Raw genomic sequence first — 19,368 nt, 5'->3', positions numbered from 1 at the left:
AACACTGGTGGAACGAGTGTTCTTAACCTTTTATATAGACCAAGCAGCTCGCTCTCACAACGCTTCTAAGCCAATCTTTTGCTGTCAGCTAGGAGTGGTGGTACCTTCAGCCAATCGGGCAGCAGGGACTTGCTTGTGGGTGGGGCTAAGGCTGGACTAAGGGACGCTAGCTGGGGAGGCCTCTGGGATTCTCTGAAAAACGTGTAGTTTGGAATTCCTGGCTCTCAATATTTGGGAGGGGTACGTTGCCCCACATCGCCTAAAAGCTACAGGTTATGGTTTCTGGGAGGAGGTAGTTTCTCTCGGCAATTTCCTGGAAGGCTGGAGTTGAGCTGAATCGCCGCCGAGCGCGTTTTTAATCCTAGGAAGATTCATTGAGTATTTGTACAAACTAGCAGGGCCTGCGACGGTGCTTCTGGCAGTTCACAGGAAGCCAGATCAATTAGAATACGTTAACAGAAAATGCTGGGTGTTCATTCCTAGTGTGCTTGCCCTGAGCATTGTCAGGAAAGATCTCTTTGACCTCTCCCGCTCCCCAGCTCCCCAAACTCGTCGTCCTCCACTGGGTCCTGGCCCCAGACCTTCTAGGCCAGTACCTCCTGAGTCTGAGTCAGGCATCATGCTGAGAGTAGTCACCCCCACCAAAGCCTAAGATCTTGGTTTTAAAACTGCCTCAGCATTCCTGATTTTCATCCTTAGGCTAGGTCCCCTCCCTAAGCTTCTGGCGAAGCAGAATTTGTAAATTCCCTTTTACTGACTAAGGGAGTCTGTTCTGAACCCCTAGGCCTTTGAGGTTGTAAGGGAGAAGCTCCCTCCTTTGCGGTAAAATGGCTCTCAGAAGGCTCCCTGGTACCTTACCCCTCTTTCCACCTAATCGCTCCTTTCTTCTGCTGTTAATTGTTTTTTTTTGGGGGGGGGGGTTAATGAAATTTTCAAACAATATGGTTGTAACAAGTTTTTTAAAGTATATCCTTAAATTGATAAGCCAGCCAACCGAATAATCAGCATCATTGATTTAAGGTTTGAGAAATGTATTGATGACTGCTCTAAGAAACACTTTGCTGCCTGGTTACTCTGCTGACATCTGTCTCTTGACATTGGAGGGAATATTGACTAGGCAGTTGGGAAAGGAAGATTATTGAATTCAGGTGAAAGGTCTGAAGGGAAGGTAAAATTTTGGGAATAATCAGCATATAAATGGTGAAAGTGGTTGAGATCACTAAGAACAGTTTCTTGAAGCACAGTGTAAGAGTAAACAACTGGAAACAATGTAAATTGTCATCAGAAGGATGGGATAAATTATTTTCTATATCCATAAAATATGTCTTATTTCAGGCTTCTATAACAAAAATACCATAGACTGTGTGGCTTGAACAACAAACCACAGTTTTGGAGATTTAAATCTGAGATCAAGGTGCTGGACAGATTCAGATAGATCCTGTGTCTGATGAGGATCCAATTACTGCTTCATAAATTGCTGCCTTCTCACTGTGTCCTCACATGGCAGAGTTGAATAAATGCATGCATGAATATTCTACACAAGTGCCCAGGCCTCTCCCACCCCAGGCCCACAAGAATGCTACCATGATTGACTTTCCATCTAGGATTCCTTAACCTGCTATTGCCTTAATCAATCAGCATGACAGGTTTTCTCTAGGTCTAAGGAATGAAGCAGAAGTAGAAAATCAAGCAGCATTATATATGTTCTAGATGAGTTCATGTGTTAAAACTGAGGAAGGCTCACAGATTTTCACTCAGGGTGCTGGTGGGTATGAGTAAAATGAGCATACTATAGACAAGGCTATGAACTAAAAAAGACAGTCCAATAGCAGAGGCTGATTTATGCAGCAAACACAAGTTCCTCCAGTGTAGGAAATCTGTATTCACACACCTCAACACACATGCTGTGAGTGGAGGACAGGAAATTCTAATTTGCTTACTGATGCCTACAACAGTATCTGGCACATTATATGAAATCAATACATATCTCCTGAAGGACACCAGCTCAGGAAAACAAAGTGACCACTCCCTCAGCCAGGCCCATTTTTTGCTCCTCTGTCATCCCGGATGCCGCTCTGAACTCTCCCCATTGTCGGTTTAAATTAAGCCAGGCTAGGTACTTTTATCATTCCCCAAGATATCTTGGAGGACAGTTACCAGGTGGGAAATGGGACCCCAAAATCTTTGAGAAATACTAGCTGAAACTAAAATACTGAAGCTGAAACCAGCCCTCTATAAAAATACCAAAAAGAACCCAATGGCAGAGACATTTGTGAGTATCTTTTTAGATGAGAATAAGCTGTTTCCCTATTAGCCAACTTCAAATGAATTCATGTCCCTTCTCCAGCTGAGTTTTTAAGTCTGGTATACTACTGGAACGCACTATTGGACTAGGGACATCATAACTTAAAAACCTTGTGTGGCAACAATGATTGACTAGACCAAGGAGGCAGAAGCACCTCATCACAGACCAACAGTGCCTCAGTGCCTTCTCTACAAACTTATTCTCCTGACACCCGGGGGGGGGGGGGATGGCGATATAATTTATATACCATAAAATTCACCCACTTTAAGTATACAAATCAATGAATTCTAGTATATTAGTTGAACAATCACTAGAGTCTATTTTAGAACATTTCCATCACCCTAATTTTCACTCCATATGAAGGAAGGAAAAAAGTATGGATAACTGCTGAAGGCTGTATTGTTGCCGAAAGGGAAGCGCGTTTTCCCCATAAACTAGATTTTAAATTCCCCCTAATTAATTGAAATTTGCCCGGATTAAATGCCTTGGGTTTTCTGGCAGTTTGAATCTGGTTTCTTCTGCCCAACATTTCGGATTTTTCAATCGAGACAAATCACCCTTTTAGTGGCGGTAATGTAACTACTGTTCTCAGGACATGACTGAGAGCCATACAGATGTCTGAGTCTATAATCCGTAAACAGACGAGTTTAAAAGAATTATTTAAACCTGGGCTTTGGCGTTTCTCGCCGGCTTTCCCATCCCCCCAATATGGGTCGCCTCCGGAACATGAGATCATCAGTTCTGATTGGTTGACAGCCACGGATGGGGCTTGCTGATTGGGTAGTGTTTCTCTTTGTTCAAGGAAACGGATTCAAGTTTCTCGCCACAGGGGGGTTTTCACTTTAATGAGTATTCCCCCTACACGGATCCAGAGGATTGGGCAGGAGTGTGGAAACGAGGGAGCTACGTTGGTACAGATATCGGACCGAACTTTACCTGATTCCTACAGTCCTGATTCACAGATGTCTTAATACCGTTCATTTTAACTACAGTATTTAACTGCAGACTCCTGCGTCTTGACTAGTGACTACAGCTTTCTTTTTTGAGTAGTTGGGTGGCCCTGAAAAGGGCCTTTGGTTGTGAAATGCAGGGTCCGGATGGCGAAATCAATGCTTAACCTCCGAAGCCGTAGAGGGTGCGCCCCTGGCGTTTGAGCGCGTAGACTACGTCCATGGCCGTGACCGTCTTGCGCTTGGCGTGCTCGGTGTAGGTGACGGCGTCCCGGATCACGTTCTCCAGGAACACCTTCAGCACCCCGCGAGTCTCCTCGTAGATGAGGCCGGAGATGCGCTTCACACCACCTCGCCGAGCCAGACGCCGGATGGCGGGCTTGGTGATGCCCTGGATGTTGTCTCGCAACACCTTGCGGTGGCGCTTAGCGCCTCCCTTACCGAGGCCCTTGCCGCCTTTGCCGCGTCCTGACATGGCTCTGTAGAAACCAACCCAACGAGTGACGAAGAAGCTGAGAGCCGATCTTTATATAACTACCCCGTTCCCCCCTCCCCCATATAGAGAAGGGAAAGCGCGCAGGCAGGCGGGAAATGTGACGCCAACAGTGCCCTCCCTTAACCCCTCCTCCAAGCCCCGGGAACTCGCGGAGGGCGTGGCGAGCCTGCAGAGCCCGCTTTGACTGTTAGTCTTTGATCCTCAACTGAGCCACGTCTTTGTAACTACAGTACTTGGAGGAACTAGGCTTAGAGGAAACATTTTATGATTTCAAAAATACTCTAAGTAGAATATTTAAAAGGGCAAACTTTCACGCTAAGTTTTGTTAATCGCAAAAATATCAAGATCAAAGAAATGCAAATTTGTTTATACTTAATGACAAATCAGCATATTCAAAGCTGTTTTGCTTTTTACCCATATCTAATTGTTTTAATAAAGCCCTATACTATCCCTGTTTATGTTTTGCAACTAATGCTCAAAATCCATGTTTTTAAAATGTTCAGGGCAAATGCCAATTCTTTCCCGTGCCTCTGAAACTGGTTGTTAGTGCATAAAAGAACAGCAATATTTAACATTGTAAAAGGCCAGTTTGTTCGCATATGCAGGGGTATTCAAACCAAAAGTACCCATGACCTAGGAGTGTTGAGCTATATCCGTTCACTTCCAACAGATAGTGATACTAAACCACTTACGAGTTGATAAAACTAGTTTCTTACAGCCACTTTACTTGAAAATGTGGGTGGCTCTGAAAAGAGCCTTTGGTTGAGATTTCAAAGAAAAACGGTAGTGTAATTATGCTCGCTCTCCACGGATCCGGCGCGCTAACTGGATGTCCTTTGGCATAATGGTGACGCGCTTGGCGTGGATGGCGCACAGATTGGTATCCTCGAAAAGACCCACGAGATAGGCTTCGCATGCCTCCTGCAGTGCCATCACGGCTGAGCTCTGAAACCGGAGGTCTGTTTTGAAGTCCTGGGCAATCTCGCGCACGAGACGCTGAAACGGCAGTTTACGGATCAGCAGCTCCGTGGACTTCTGGTAGCGGCGGATCTCGCGCAGGGCCACCGTGCCGGGCCGGTAGCGGTGAGGCTTCTTCACGCCGCCCGTAGCCGGCGCGCTCTTGCGGGCCGCCTTGGTAGCCAGCTGCTTGCGCGGCGCCTTGCCACCAGTTGACTTGCGAGCAGTTTGTTTAGTTCGAGCCATGACAAACAAGCATTAAAAATAATATACGAAACACTTGCACAAATATGTCGCCCGGTATCATTGCTAGTATTTATAGTACCGAGGGTGTAGTGATTGGATGACAAAAATGTTTAACTATTACGTCCAGGCTCTGATTGGTCTATCTTTAAACCGTCCAACAACCGTGCAGTTTCATTGGGTACTATGTTCTATCCTTGGCTCTTCAAATTTTAACTTGTTCTTTTCCACATACGATTTTCATCTGAATGTAATACTTTGACCGTTAAGTTTTCCAAAAAAAAAAAAAAAAGACATTAAGTTATTTGGTACGGTAGTTCTGTAACTTTCTGTACATTTACTTAGTTCCTGGGAGGAAATGATGGCATAGTGCCCCAATACTTTACTTTCACTTTCTCTCGTCTAAACCCGCTACGGGGTTAGAAATTTCCTAAACCATTTTACAAGAAATTCCTTTGTAAAGGTTTAAGTGAGAAACTTATTTGAAGTCTGTGCAGTCTTAAATACACCTTTTTGTTAAGTGTTTACACTCTGACTTTTACACTTAAAAAGAGTTTTCTAAAATTTACTAAAAGCTTAGAATACACTTTGGCCGATGCATTGCCGGCTACAGAATCTCGCCTGGCCCAATAGCTCATTAGATAAACTGCCCTATAGGGAGCAAGTACTGAACTCTGCCCAATAAATGGATTTTGGGTCGTAAAGAGAAGGATTTACCAAGGCCTAATAGACTTTCGACAGAAATTTCATGTTCAAGAAATGCCTAATATAACTCTTTCATACTAAGAGGCGGTATCCCAGATGCTACCATTTGATTGGTTGAGTATATTATACTGAATAGCCATTAAGAAAGGAGATCTAGCATCCTTCATTTGCATGGAGCTGTCCTGTTTCGTTTGATGCCTGTTTATTCCAAAAAACACAGGAGGCACAGCTCATTATCTAAACAAGAAGTACCTGAGAATAGTATTTCCCTTTTAAAGGCTTTCTTTGATTAGATGCTACACTTATTACTCTAAGAAACGCTTGTTTATGGTTTTCCGAAAATGTTCGCTTATGAAACCTTCCTCCGGAGAAAGATTATATACCTGTGTTGTAACTGACTGTTTTCAAACTAAGATGCATAGTTCCAGTTTTTCTCTTCTCTACCAAGTTCTTAGAAATTACATAATGCCCTTTGAAACAAACTCTCAAGAAAACGGGAAGCAGGAAAGGGTGGTCGAGAAAATAGATAAAATGTGTTTCTGGAACCATTGCATTATTAGCTGAAAGCCAGTTAGGAGCTTTTTCAGGGAAACCCGGGAAGCTCAGGTTACCCAGGCCAGTGCGGACTTGTTTGAAAACCGCAGTATCGCGCGCGCGCGGGATAGTCGTGTCATTGCTTCATTCCCCTGGCCGCTACGCGATTGCCCTTGGAGAATTGTTGGGGGATGTTACTCAAAACAGGGTTGTCAGGGGGGCATTTTATTCTCTCAGTAGTTAGTCTGACTCGCAATGTGAAGTCGTTTTAGTATTGTTAATGGTTTTACGTGTTCTTTACTTCGAGAAACAAGTTAAAGGGAAATTGCCCTAAAATGTTATCCCGGGGCTGTTCCCTCTCATTTTCATATTAAATCAAATTACCCCCGCCCCCATCTCCCCCACCTCCCACTTCCCCGCTGTTAATGCCTGTCAGGGAACAGCTTAGTCTACCCAGCGCTAGGGTTTGATCTTGGCATATGTCCCGAGGATGAAAAAGCATCGAAAGTTCGTTAAGTGCATTGGGCTGTAGAAATAAGTTGCAATTACAGAAATTGTTTGCGTGCTACGTTTTCCACACGTGCAGCTTGAGTGTTAATTGCAGTGTTCAGTTCTGTTGTTTCCTACAATTCTTTGCTCCAAATACATAAACGCCCCCCGCGCCTCAGGTCCTAATTACACATCACTCTTCAGCATTGCCAGTAAAGTCAACAGCATAGATGAGAACTCATCCCAAAGTTGCAGATCAGGCCTACATCCCCTCGCTTTCCTCTCTCCCTCCCAAGTCACGCAAGACAATCTTGCATTTATTGCAGATTGGAAATTAATGTCCCTGATATTTCTTCCTAGAGGTGAGTTTTCAGGTGAAACTCAAAGACCTGCTTTTTTAAAGGGAAGTAGCACCCTCTGATGGTAAGTGGCGAGAGAGCCGGACCCTTCCCAGCCTGGTATTTTCGTCTCCAGGAGGCGACTGGAGGCGGGAGATTGGGGGGGACTGTCTGGGTGCCTGTGTGAAAGCTGCAGGGAAGCAGGATCCTAGGCCCCAGCGGCCCCCGGCTGCTCTGAGTCCGGGTGAGGAGCACAGGGGGCGCTAGGATGCCCGGGGAGGGCACCAGCGTGCACCAATCATAGCGCGGCCCCGCCCTATAAATACCGCGCTCCGGGGTCCTGTTGCTTCTTACTGCCTTAGTTGGGTGTAAGTAGTGTTTTTGGTCTTTCTCTGCGTTCACCATGTCGGAGACCGCGCCGCCCGCTCCAGCTGTTTCCACTCCTCCTGAGAAGGTTTCAGCTGGCAAAAAAGTGAAAAAGCCTGCAAAGGTTGCAGCTGCCACGAAAAAAAAGCCCGCGGGTCCTTCGGTCTCGGAGCTGATTGTGCAGGCCGTTTCCTCCTCTAAGGAGCGCAGCGGCGTCTCCCTGGCTGCGCTCAAGAAGGCGCTGGCGGCCGCCGGCTACGACGTGGAGAAGAACAACAGCCGCATCAAGCTGGGTCTTAAGAGCCTGGTGAACAAAGGCACCCTGGTACAGACCAAGGGCACCGGCGCCTCAGGCTCTTTCAAGCTCAATAAGAAAGTGGCCTCTGTGGAAGCGAAGCCCAGCGCTGTAAAGGTGGCAGCGAAAACCAAAGGAACTGGCGCCGCTAAGAAGCCCAAGAAGGCCACGGGGGCGGCTGCTGCTAAAAAAGGAGTCAAGACTCCAAAAAAGGCTAAGAAGCCCGCGGTGGCAAAGAAGTCCTCCAAGAGTCCTAAGAAGCCCAAAGTTGTGAAGCCTAAAAAAGTAGCTAAGAGCCCTGCCAAGGCCAAGGCTGTAAAACCCAAAGCGGCCAAGGCTAAGATTACCAAGCCAAAGACAACTACCAAGCCCAAGAAGGCAGCACCCAAGAAGAAGTAAAAGTCCCGGTTGGAAGCTCCTTACAGTAACCCAACGGCTCTTTTAAGAGCCACCAACACATTTCAGGGAAAGAGCTTTAGTACGCAAATCTCTTTTCTTATATAAACTTAGTAAACTTCATCCATGCAAATATAGTGCGTTCCCAAGCTAGCCTTTGCTCTACATCAGGATCTTTTTGAGGTTTAGATAAGTTCTGAGTCTTAGAAGCTGGGTATTACCTACTGAAAGAAGCTGGTTGGTGCTTGGCCTCCTAGGTAATTTAAACATCAAAGTTTGGGAGCCACTTTTCTCTAGTACTTTATATCCAGTTTGCATTTACCTGTATATTAAAAATATGGGGCGGTGGGGTGGGGGGGGAGTATTTTGGACCTATCCTGAAGTCCCACACCCCAAACTAACTTGTCCTCAGTGGTAACTACTTGTAGCTATGACCGAACCTCCCTGGCTCAGGCTGGATTCGTGTGCCTGCTCTCCTTGTCTGCTTTAGACTTCCCTGGTGTTCTGTGAGAGCTAAGTGGAGACAGCTAAATCTGCTATTTCCAAACTGATGTCCCTGAAAGATTCTTTTGAGGTAATCAGCGAAACCTACTACGTAATGCTTTCTACAGGACGATGTGTGGGCGAGCTGTCTGACCTTGGGGATGACGATGGTTCTCCGCTGTGTATGGTGCCCAGATTGGTGTCCTCGACCTCAGGTAGGCCTCACACGCTTACCTGCATCGCCATCACGGACCAGCTCTGATCCTGCAGGTCGCTCTTGCTTGGCGGCGCCTTACCCTGGGTGGGTTTACAGATTGTCAGCTAGTTTCCTGCCACGGTCAGTTTGGCTGCCGTGGAATTTAAAGAGCTAAAGCCCTTCCTTACCCGGTTTCTCTTAATAACGTTACTTCTCTGATTGGGTAATACTTGAAACTTCCACTCTGCGCCTAACTAGATCGTATTTCTCCGACTACAGGGTTTTCAACCCTGGTGAGCTATACCACTTTAAATATTTGGGGACACTTTCATAGAATTGCCCCTTTAAGCTTTTGAAATTTTAATTCTAGGGTTCCGTTAATAACATCTTTTTCGCATCCAAGGGGAAAAAATGTTTCGTATGAACCAGGTTTACTCACTTCTTAATGCAGCTCAGTCTTAAAACTTTTTTACGTATGCACATACAAATCTTTAATAGTCAATTGTTCTATTTTTTAATGGTCTCTGTTTCCCCATTGTTTTGCATGGTTCCTTGCATCCCCTTGTCTCCGCCATACTGGGCACTTCACATCCCTACTCCCCTTCCCCAAACTGGTATGTAGTTAATCATGTTTTCCTTTGAATTAGGTCTTTTACATTCACTTAGCATACATATGCATAATTGTTTACAAAATGGTGATATACATACTTCTCTGCACGTTGCTTTTCTCTTAACAGAACCTTATGGAAACCCTTTCAAATCAAATTACCTTTTTTTATGTCCTTCACGTGGAATAGAATAATTTATTCATCCACGTCCTAGTGATAAGCATTGACGTCTCTATTTACCACTGCTGACCACGGTGCAATAAAGAACAGAATTTCAAAGCGGAAAGTGCTAGATTAGAACGTATTTTAAATTTCAGTTGGTGCTGACATAGCCTGAAAATAGCCCCTCCTCCTGCATTCCAACCATCAAGATGTGATCTTATTAATTTCTGCCAATCAAAAGTGTAAAATTATTTCATATTGTCACTTTGATTTGCATTCCCATGGCCACCAATGCAACCTTTCTTTAGGTTTCTTGGCCATTTGAGTTAGCTTTTCAGAGAATTTCCACTTCTATCTCTAAATTTTTCATTGTGCAGTTTCTTACTCAGTTCTGTTTTTTTTTTTTTTTTTATGGTAGAGAAACGAACCTTATAGTTATAACCTGTGTTGCAGATAGTTTTCTACTCTTGGCTTTTTTTCTCTATGGTTCTTGTGTTTATGGTGTATTTTCCACTGATATGTATTATATAAAATTTTGAATATTAAGTTTTAATCACAAATATATCTTTTCTCATAGCTTCTATATTTCCACTCTTGGTTAAGAAACTGAACCCCACCCCTCCATTATTCATTCACCTCCTAGGTTTTCTTCTAAAAATGTTTGCTTCTTAAAAGTTTTTTAGCCTCTAATCCATCTAGAATTTATTTTATGTAGTTTAAGATAGTCAAGTTTACATTCTTCCAGATGAATGGCTAGTTGTTTTAACACCATTTATTAAGTAACCCATTTCTCCCATTGAACTGAAATATATCATTTTTGTTATTTATTAAGTTCTTATGTAAGGGGATCTATTTCTGTATTCTTAGTCTTTTCTACTGTTCTCTTTGTGTGAGTCAGGTACCTTTCTTAATTCTATACCTAATTAATTTATGTCCTTGTTTTGATTGTGAATAGAATACTCTTCTTTTATTTATTTATTTTTTTTTTAGGTCTTAACTGCTAGAAAGGAAGAAATTTATTGATGTTGTTTTATATCCAGCAAACTTACCAATTTCTATCATTCTTTCCTTCTTAAACTAAGAGCCCCTTGAATTTTTCCTAGTCATCAGCAAAATAATCTTGTCATTTTTTTTTTGTTTTGTTTTTCTTAATGTGAATACCAAGCATTTCATTTTCTCTTTGTACTGCATTTACTAAGAATTTCCCAAGTGAAGTTGAATAATATTTTTAGCAGGTATCCCTTCTTAGTTCTTAGTTTTAATTAACATGGTATTAAGTGTTGTTCTTTAGGATAGTATCTGTTATTAACTTTGGTATCTCCATTATATGTAAATGGTTACCTTCCATTCCGATTTTCCTTAAAAAAAAAAATTAAATGGCTGCCAGACTTTCTTTATGTATTGATATGATTATACGGTTTTTCTCTTTTAATTTGTTCAGTGTTTTCTTAGATGTTAAGCCCTCAAACTCAATGTGGCTGAAAGAATGAACTAGAAGAATGAGAAGAGTTTCTCTAAGATGGTCATCTGTAAGAGAAACAAGTGTACTGTCCTGGAGTTGGGGGAAGGTGAATCAGAAATTCTGTTGTGAAATTTGAGGAGTCCAAGAGATTACCAAGTGGATAAGGGAATAATAATTGACTGGGTTCAAATACTGCTAATATACTGAAGTGTTTAGAAGCCTGAGAACAGTCCCTTGGTTTAGTAGTATGAGGGTCATTAGTAGCTTTGACAAGAGTAGTTTTGGGGTGAATGGAGTTGAATTAAGGTGCAGCTATAAATTTGGGAGTCATTAGTATATGGGTGGCATTTAAAGTCTTGAAACAGCCTACATGTCCATCAACAAGTGACTGGATAAAGAAGATGTGGTATATTTATACAATGGAATATTACTCAGCCATAAAAACTGACAACATAATGCCATTTGCAGCAACATGGATGCTCCTGGAGAATGTCATTCTAAGTGAAGTAAGCCAGAAAGAGAAAGAAAAATACCATATGAGATCGCTCATATGTGGAATCTAAAAAACAAAAACAAACAAACAAAAACAAAGTGTAAATACAGGACAGAAATAGACTCATAGACATAGAATACAGACTTGTTGCCAGGGGAGTGGAGGGTGGGAAGGGATAGACTGGGATTTCAAAATTGTAGAATAGATAAACAAGATTATACTGTAGCACAGGGAAGATACACAAAATGTTATGATAACTCACAGAGAAAAAAATGTAACGAGTGTGTATATGTCCATGAATGACTGAAAAATTGTGCTGAACACTGGAATTTGACACAACATTATAAAATGATTATAAATCAATAAAGAATGTTTAAAAAAAAAACAGTCTTGAGACTCACTGAGGTCACCAAGGGGGTGACTGAAATGGAGAAGAACATAAAGGAAAAAGGACAAGGAGACCTGGCGCTGCCCACTTATCGATAAATCTAAATCATTATTCTACTCTTTGTGCTTCCATTTGGTTATTTAAAAGCAAAGAGGATGGATTAAAGTGGTGTTTTTCATGGCCTGTTAGGAATATAATAGGCGCATTAGAGAGTGCCACATTGTAAGAATAAATACGGCTTCCCAGAATGTAGGCTTCAGGCACTTAAGTTGTTAAGCATATGCCTGTATGTTCTGAGTTATAAAGAAGAAAGCATATCTTATTGGAGTTACAGTCAAAGAAGTCTGAATAACACTTAAGATGCTCTCTTATGGTCTTTTACAATTCTAAGAGTCTGTTTTGATATTCTGACCACAGAATTTTATCAGCTCTAATGTCCAGGTAAGAGAGAAGAGAAACCTGAAATCAGTCTCACTGATTATCTCAGAGATCTTTTAAGACAAGTAGATAACAGTGGTGACATAGAAATTATGTCCTTTACTAATACTTCGTTTGATTGTCCCTGTTTATGGGGCTTTTTGAAAGAAAGGGACAGAGAAAAGCACAGGAGGTTATATGACTTCCAGGATTGATTGTATGAAGCTCACTGGGGCCTCCTTAAGAAGGTATAAATCACAAATAATGGGTTTTGCTATGATCTTGATGCTACAAGTTTTATTGTGTCCTATGTGGCCAAAGTGAAAAAGGGGAATATTGGGGGAGGCAGGGGAACTTGTTTCTTTTTCCTTTACATCATAACATATTTATCAGATCTTCAATAGTATCTCCATGTAGAACAATAAAACTATTCTGCATATAAAAACAGAACTGGATTAAATCAAAAGTATTAACTCCTAGATAGTAAAATGGTGGCCTTACAACTACCCATAGTGTTCCATTGTGTGATACTCCTTTGTTTATTTCACCAGTCACCTATTGCTGGATTTTTAAAAATTTAATTAACAAAAATGATACAGTCACTTTCAAGTATGTCTCAAAATAGGTTCACAAAAGTAGGATTTATATTTCAAAGGGTAAAAAGTTACAATGCAAATAACAGGTTGTGGTAAAATGGTAATAATGGAATCTTAAAAACAAAAATGTTTGGAGGTATCCAGAAAAATACTACTGAGATCTCAACTACCGTTGGTCATATCCTCATTTTATTTTTTAATAAGTTTGATTCAAAGATCAAAACTATATGAAAAAATATGCACTGAGAGTCAAGTTCCACACCACTGTCCCTGTCCACACAGTTCCCCTTCCAGTATTTATGCAAACAGAAATGAAAAATATACTCTTCTTTCTCACCCTATCTGTACAATAATACAGACATACTCTCTCCCACTGCTTGCTTAGTAGTCTGTCCTGGAGCTGTGTCTTCAACAGGACACAGGGATCTTCCTCCTTTCTTTCCAGAGAAACATGATATTCATTGTGTAAATGAAGTGGTTTAAACCAGTTCCAAAAGCCCTGCATATTAGCAAGATTAGCCCTTTATGAGTTGTAAAATAATTTTTTTCAGATTGTCATTTGTCTTTTAACTTTGCTTATAATAAAATTGGCTCTGCAACCTTTTTATTTTTATTATTGAATTTACCAGTATTTTCTTTCATGGCTTTTAGATTTTGAGTAATATTTGGAAAGGTCTGCCCAACTTCAAGAATCAAAGGAATTCACCTATATTTTATTTGAGTACTTCTGCATTTTTGTGTTTCCTTTTACATTTGAACCTTTGATCTACTTGAAGTGCATTCTGGTATATGGGGTTTTACAAATGTCTATCCAGTTGTCTCAACACTTTTATAGTCCAAATTTACTCCCAGTGATTAGAAACGCTTTCTTCATTGGATACGAATTCCTATGTTACTTGTCTATTTCTGGACTTCCTCTTCTGTTGTATTGATCTTTCTCTTTAAGCACTAATACCACATTGTTTTGAGGATTAATAATGCTTTATAACGTATAAACAAGATCATCCACCTTTCCTGATTTTAGTTTTCAGTTTTAGGGCAATTGTAGGACAATCCCAGCTTTTCAAAGAATGCTTAGATCTGGAGAAGCCTTGGACAGTGTGTAGGTTTTTTTGTGTCCCACCCCCCTTTCTCCAAAAAGATAAGTTTAAGTCAATATCCCCACTGCTTTAGAGTGTAACCTTATTTGGAAATAGGGTGGTTGTAAATGTAACTAAGTTAAAATGAGTTCATAGTGGAACAGAATGGGCTCCTAATCCGATATGACTGATGTCCTTATAAGAAGAAGGCTGTAATGATGTTTCTAGCAAAGAATGAAAGTACCTGTTTCCACACAGCATTACTCACAAAGATGTCAAACTTTGAGATTTTTGTCAAGTAGAAGCTTGAGAAACAGTATTTCAAGGTAGTTTTTAATCTGTGTTTCTCTTAGTATGAGCAAGATTTAAATTATGTTTCTTTTCTTTGTCTCTGAATTGTCTTTTGTCCATTTTTAAACAATTTTTCTGGGTGGGAGGGGTTTTCATCACTACAAAGGGGAATTTAGTAACAGCTAATAAAATGTCATATCCATTTAGCCTTTAAGCCAGAATTTTCACATCGAGGAACGGATTCTAAAGATACACTGGCAAAAATACTAACTGAAGTTTCATAGGTCCATTCACTGCAGTGCTTATTGTAACAGTAAAACACAGAAAAGGCAAATGTGAATGAAGAGAGATCTGGTTGAGGGCACTATAGTTCAGCCCAATGATGGACGACTCTGCAGGTATATAAGGCCACGAGGAAAATAACTACTATATGTGGTTGGAAGAGGTGCTTTTTAATTATATAAAAATATGCATAGTTCCAAAGTAAAAACTATAAAGCAAGGCATGTTCATAAGTCAAGTTTACATTCCTATCCCCTCCTCCCTGCTTTCTGTCTCTACAGCAGTGGTTCTCAACCAGGGGGGGCATCTGGCAATGTCTAGAGGAGTTCTGGGTTATCACAGTGGTGGTCAGGGCAGGGGTGGGAGAGAGGTTTGCTACTGGCATCTAGTAGGTAGAGGCCAAGGATGCTGCTAAACATCCTATAATGCACAGCAAAGAACTATCTGGTCCCAAATGCCAATAGTGCTGAGATTGAGAATCCTACTCTAGAAATGACCATTTTAATTAATTTTGTTGTTGTTATTCTTTCCTTTTGAAAAAAACTTAAACTGTTTGTATTTTTAAAATATCTCCTCCCTCCCTTAAAAGGTAGCATACTCAACCATTCTCCTCCTGTTTTTTTGGTTTTGTTTTTGTTTTTTTACATTGAACAAGAAGTTGCCTCTGTCTCCCCTCGCACTCCAATGAAAGCTGCTCCCACTTTGTTCTGGCTGCTGTTGGTGATTTGGCCCCCATCTACCCGAATTCTGGGATTCAGGGGGATACTTGGCACCTAGTTTTGTTGAAGGTGTCCCTGGGTTTATTCTCTGCTCTCCTAATTGCTGTTTCTGAGATGCTAAACCTGTTCCCTGCCTCCTCTGCCTCTGTGCCTCTGACATCTCCATATTTCTTCTTGAAACTCCCTACTCCCCCATGCTACAGGAAGTTCTCCAGACAAGGCTATCAATGGTCTCCACATTGCAAAATACAGGGTCAGGTCACAGTCCTCATCTTCCTCATCCTTCTTGCAGGATTTGACACAACTGATCGCTACTGCTTCCTTGAAACAGTTTCCTCACCTGGCTTCCAAGAATTCACTCTCCCCTCGCATCTGATCTTCATATTCCTTTGCTCCTCGGGTACCTTCTCTGCTCCCTGACCTCCAAACTTTGGAGTACCGCAGGATTTGGTCCTTAATCTTCTTCTCTTCTGTACTATGGAGGTATACAACCTAAACGTTCATCAACAGAGGAACATAGGAACACATTATGATTTATTCTTTCAATGCGATGGACTCAACCGCATGTACCTACATAGATAAACAAAATCAATACCAAGGGGGGGGGGGGAGCAGGTGACAAATTTTAGATACAAAAGGCCACAGCAGCAAGACAGCACTTGATACTGCTTTGTCTGTCCTGTACAGTTCATTGGAATGATGTCACATGCATCTAATCTTTGTTAAAGTACTTTTGAATATTTTAGTAAAAACAGGTTCTGGGAGAATACAACCCATCTTTAGAAGCAGGGCTACCCCTAAGGGGTAAAGGTTCTGTTGCCGACGAAATGAATCACAAAAATGTGGCTGACGAAATGAATTACAAAAATGTGGCTGACGAAATGAATTACAAAAATGTGGCCGACGAAATGTGACCGACGAAATGAATCCCTGAGAGGCTGTAGTGCCAAAAGTCTCCCGAGGCTCGGGTTTCTTTATTCTTATACCCCTCACACAAAGGAGCAACCCGAACCCATACCAAGCATCGCGAGACAGCATTTTTTGAATTAACGCAAGCGCACTACATCTAAGACATTCCTCCTGGTCATTTCCTTATCCTAAGTATCTTTATTGTTTCCAGACCCTCCTGTTCGCTTCCTTATCTTAAGTATCTTTATTGCTCTCAGACCCTCCGGTTCCCAGGCCTGTTCCTTTAGAGGAACAGATAAACATCCCTGTTTGCAAGCAATGTTCCTCCTGGGAAGAGGAAGGGTCACTTGGCAGGAATTTCTGTTTGCAGATAAGTCCGGCCACTTCTGCGAGATGTCCCGCGTGCAGGCACATCCGCAGTTTCCCTACTAAATCTCCTTCATCCTTGGCAGGAATTTCTGTTTGCAGATAAGTCCGGCCACTTCTGTGAGATGTCCTGCGTGCAGGCACATCCACAGTTTCCCTACTAAATCTTCATCCTTGGCAGGAATTTCTGTTTGCAGATAAGTCCGGCCACTTCTGTGAGATGTCCCGCGTGCAGGCACATCCACAGTTTCCCTCCTAAATCTCCTTCAGGTTCTTCCTTCAGTTTGTCACCTTTTATCTCTCTAAACGCAATCTGAAGCAATAAGTCAAACGTTAACTTTTAAAAATCTGGGGGTTGGATATGCAGGTTTCCATTACATTACGTTTTGTACTTTTCCACTTGAAGTCTTTCACAGGAAAGCCCAGTTACTACAGAGCACCCCTCGGAGAAATTGCTCGTTCAAGGACTCTGCACCAGCCTCGCACCCGTCCTCCTGCCACCCCAACATGGGAGTCTCTTGACTCATCTCGCCTGTGCTCTCTCCCACAGACCTGGGGTCTCCATCTTCATCACCTTAAGATTCCACCACTCGCCCTTAGAGGGAAATGAGAAAAGGATCAGCAGAGACGTACCAACCATTTCTCCAAGGTGCCCATTCCAGCCTCAGACAGTCGCTTTGGCCAGGGAGGGGGAGTGACCTATCAGGGGAAAGGATACTGGGTCCGCACAAGGGGAGCTGGCCAATCAGAGACGCCAAAGAGCAAGCTGCGCGTGGGGGTGTGCTCGGGGCCTCTAGAGGCAGTAGGGGGCGGTGGTGCCGGGGGCGGGGCCAGCTTTGCGGGCGGGGCTCCTGCGGTGTTGGGGGTCATGACCTTCTGAGTCGTGTCGGTTACGGTGCTGAAGCTGGAATCTGGCCTCGCGAGGTCCCCGGCCTTTGGGCTGTTGTGGAGTCTGGACTGTGGATGCGACCCGGGCAGTTTCCCCATCCTCTTCTCTACCTTTGCGTCCTTGCTGCTGTCTGCGCGCGCGTCTCACGACCAACCAAATTTCGGGTGTAAGATTCACAAATGAGGGGAGATGGGTCGTTCTTAGCGGACAAACAAAACACGGAAAACATCTTTTTAAGAAATAAGCTCATGGCCGTGTCCTTTCAGAACTCTATCCTGTTTCTTGAAATATGTCACTGACAATGGCAGGGAAAGGGTATATAACTTTAAATACCCCCTCATCCTCCTAGAGCAGATCCCCACCCCACCCCCCATTCGCAGATCGCGCTGATGTCTGGACTCCACCCTCCCGTTGCGGGTCCCAGTGATGTGCAAAGGAGATCGCTGCCGGGCATCCCCAAGGGTCCTGCCGCCCTCCCTGCTCTAGCTGCCAGCCGCAGGTGGCCCAAGGCGAGAGACTCGAGTTGGGGTGGGATGTTGAATGCCCCCAGGATCCACACCAGGAGAGAAGTGAGCAGGAGAGTAGAAGCTCCGTGGGGGGAGAGGGGACGACGCTGAAGTCATCTCGTGACTCATCTGGGGTGCGCTGATGGACCTGCTTAAGGCCAAAGAAGTGACACCTGGCAACACCCCCAGAGAAGACTCTTCAGTGTCACCTACAGAATCGCAGAACGTCAGTCCTCTGCCCATGCTCCCCTCCCTCACATCCACATCCCTTTTTAATTTGTCGGGAGCAGGCTTCAGTAAGTTATTTAAAGGTTCTCTAGGTACCAGTGTGCCTCAGGGATTGAGAACCACTGATCAGGGCTGAGTCCTACAGAGTAGTGAAGGTTTTTTTGGTCAGTCTCTAAAACTGAGTTAATATGTTTCTGGGATCGTGGAAGGTCCAGTGAAAACATTGAATTAGCCAGGATTCCACAAAGATTAAGTGATGGTGGCCCAGAATTTCTCTTTAGCAGGTCGTAAGTATGAAAGTGCTTTGCAATCATTGTATAAATTAACAACGCCTGTTTATTGTGTTATATACCGCGTGCTTTGTGCCTGAGCACTTTTCACTACAACCTGGGATTATTGCCCCAATATTACGCCTGAGGAAACAGGGGCCCAGTGGGATGGCGTTACTTGTCCACTTGTAAGTAAAATCAGAAATTGGACCTAGATCTGGCTGGACCATAGAAAAGTGGAAAATTTTAGTTTTAAACCTTAACTAATGTCTTTAATGGATTCAGAGTGTCTAACGAACTAGGTCTTGGAGAATAAGGCACAGGGGAATGGATGGCTGGGATATAAGACGTGGAAAGGAGAAGGAGCTCTGAAGACTGGAAACCCTGCCTGTGGACTGGAGTGATGAGGAGACATTCAATTCCTAGAATATGACAGATTAGATCAGTTTTACTTGTCCAGAGAAATTCAAGATAAGTTCAAGTAGTTCAGCATAGTCTCTCAACCACATGCTCATTAACATGCTAATCAAACACCTTCTTGAACAATCACATTGTCTTCCTTATTCCTGGTAAAGATGGGACTTTTTTGGGGTGGGGGGAGCGAGGGATGAAGAGCCTGTATGCTGAGCTTTCTGCATTTCTAATTCCAACTGCCAGACTCCATTTCAGGCTGCTGATGTGTGTGGACCTGAGGAGCAAGTCTGAGAGAGAAGCATGTAAGGAAAAGTTGAATGCCAGGCACTGAAGCTGTTTGTATTGGCAAAGAGAGTAGAATTACTTATGGCATTGAGAACTCTAATAGACCTTGTCTCTGGGGAGAAACTGGTACTGAATCTGCGGAGGGCTAGGGACTCAGAATGTCTCTGCATCTCCGTCCCTCCTTAATTTAGATGTAGGGAACTTAAGCAGCAAGTTTCTTACAATCTATTTCACAAGTTGTCCTAAAATCATC

General features: G+C 42.9%; 4 protein-coding genes across 8 annotated transcripts in view; 2 read left to right on the top strand and 2 right to left on the bottom strand.

Moving 5' to 3' along the window:
- LOC102503909 overlaps positions 1-3,840 on the bottom strand; it is a 49,496-nt gene extending 45,656 nt beyond the window's left edge. The window contains exons 1-2 of the mRNA XM_006182176.3: positions 3,445-3,840; positions 702-713 (exon numbers count right to left, since the gene is read on the bottom strand). Of these exons, the coding sequence (XP_006182238.2) occupies positions 702-713; positions 3,445-3,730 (298 nt within the window). The 5' untranslated portion in view covers positions 3,731-3,840. The remainder of the gene's footprint in view (positions 1-701; positions 714-3,444) is intronic.
- Positions 1-19,368, top strand: part of SLC17A2 (solute carrier family 17 member 2) — a 73,974-nt gene that overhangs the window by 10,813 nt on the left and 43,793 nt on the right. The window lies entirely within an intron of this gene.
- Positions 4,177-17,207, bottom strand: LOC102508616 (histone H3.1). 5 transcript variants are annotated; one of them, XM_032463404.1, is made up of 3 exons: positions 17,158-17,207; positions 15,590-15,741; positions 4,177-5,207 (listed from the first exon to the last, which is right to left on the bottom strand). In XM_032463404.1, the coding sequence occupies exon 3, from the start codon at positions 4,952-4,954 to the stop codon at positions 4,544-4,546; it is 411 nt and encodes a 136-aa protein (XP_032319295.1). In that variant the 5' UTR covers positions 4,955-5,207; positions 15,590-15,741; positions 17,158-17,207; the 3' UTR covers positions 4,177-4,543. The 5 variants fall into 5 exon arrangements, 4 of the variants coding, with proteins under 4 accessions (XP_032319295.1, XP_032319296.1, XP_032319297.1 ...); XM_032463405.1 differs by having other exon boundaries at positions 17,077-17,184; XR_004313722.1 differs by lacking the exon at positions 4,177-5,207 and adding an exon at positions 12,445-13,378.
- Positions 6,623-8,303, top strand: H1-1 (H1.1 linker histone, cluster member). The gene has a single exon (XM_006182196.2). It carries the CDS (start codon positions 7,421-7,423, stop codon positions 8,075-8,077), a length of 657 nt encoding a protein of 218 aa, XP_006182258.1. The 5' UTR covers positions 6,623-7,420; the 3' UTR covers positions 8,078-8,303.

This window comes from Camelus ferus, chromosome 20 (assembly GCF_009834535.1).
Source record: "Camelus ferus isolate YT-003-E chromosome 20, BCGSAC_Cfer_1.0, whole genome shotgun sequence".
NCBI lineage: Eukaryota > Metazoa > Chordata > Mammalia > Artiodactyla > Camelidae > Camelus > Camelus ferus.
Note: the sequence above shows the minus strand (reverse complement) of the source record. Positions and strands in the feature narration are given on the sequence as shown.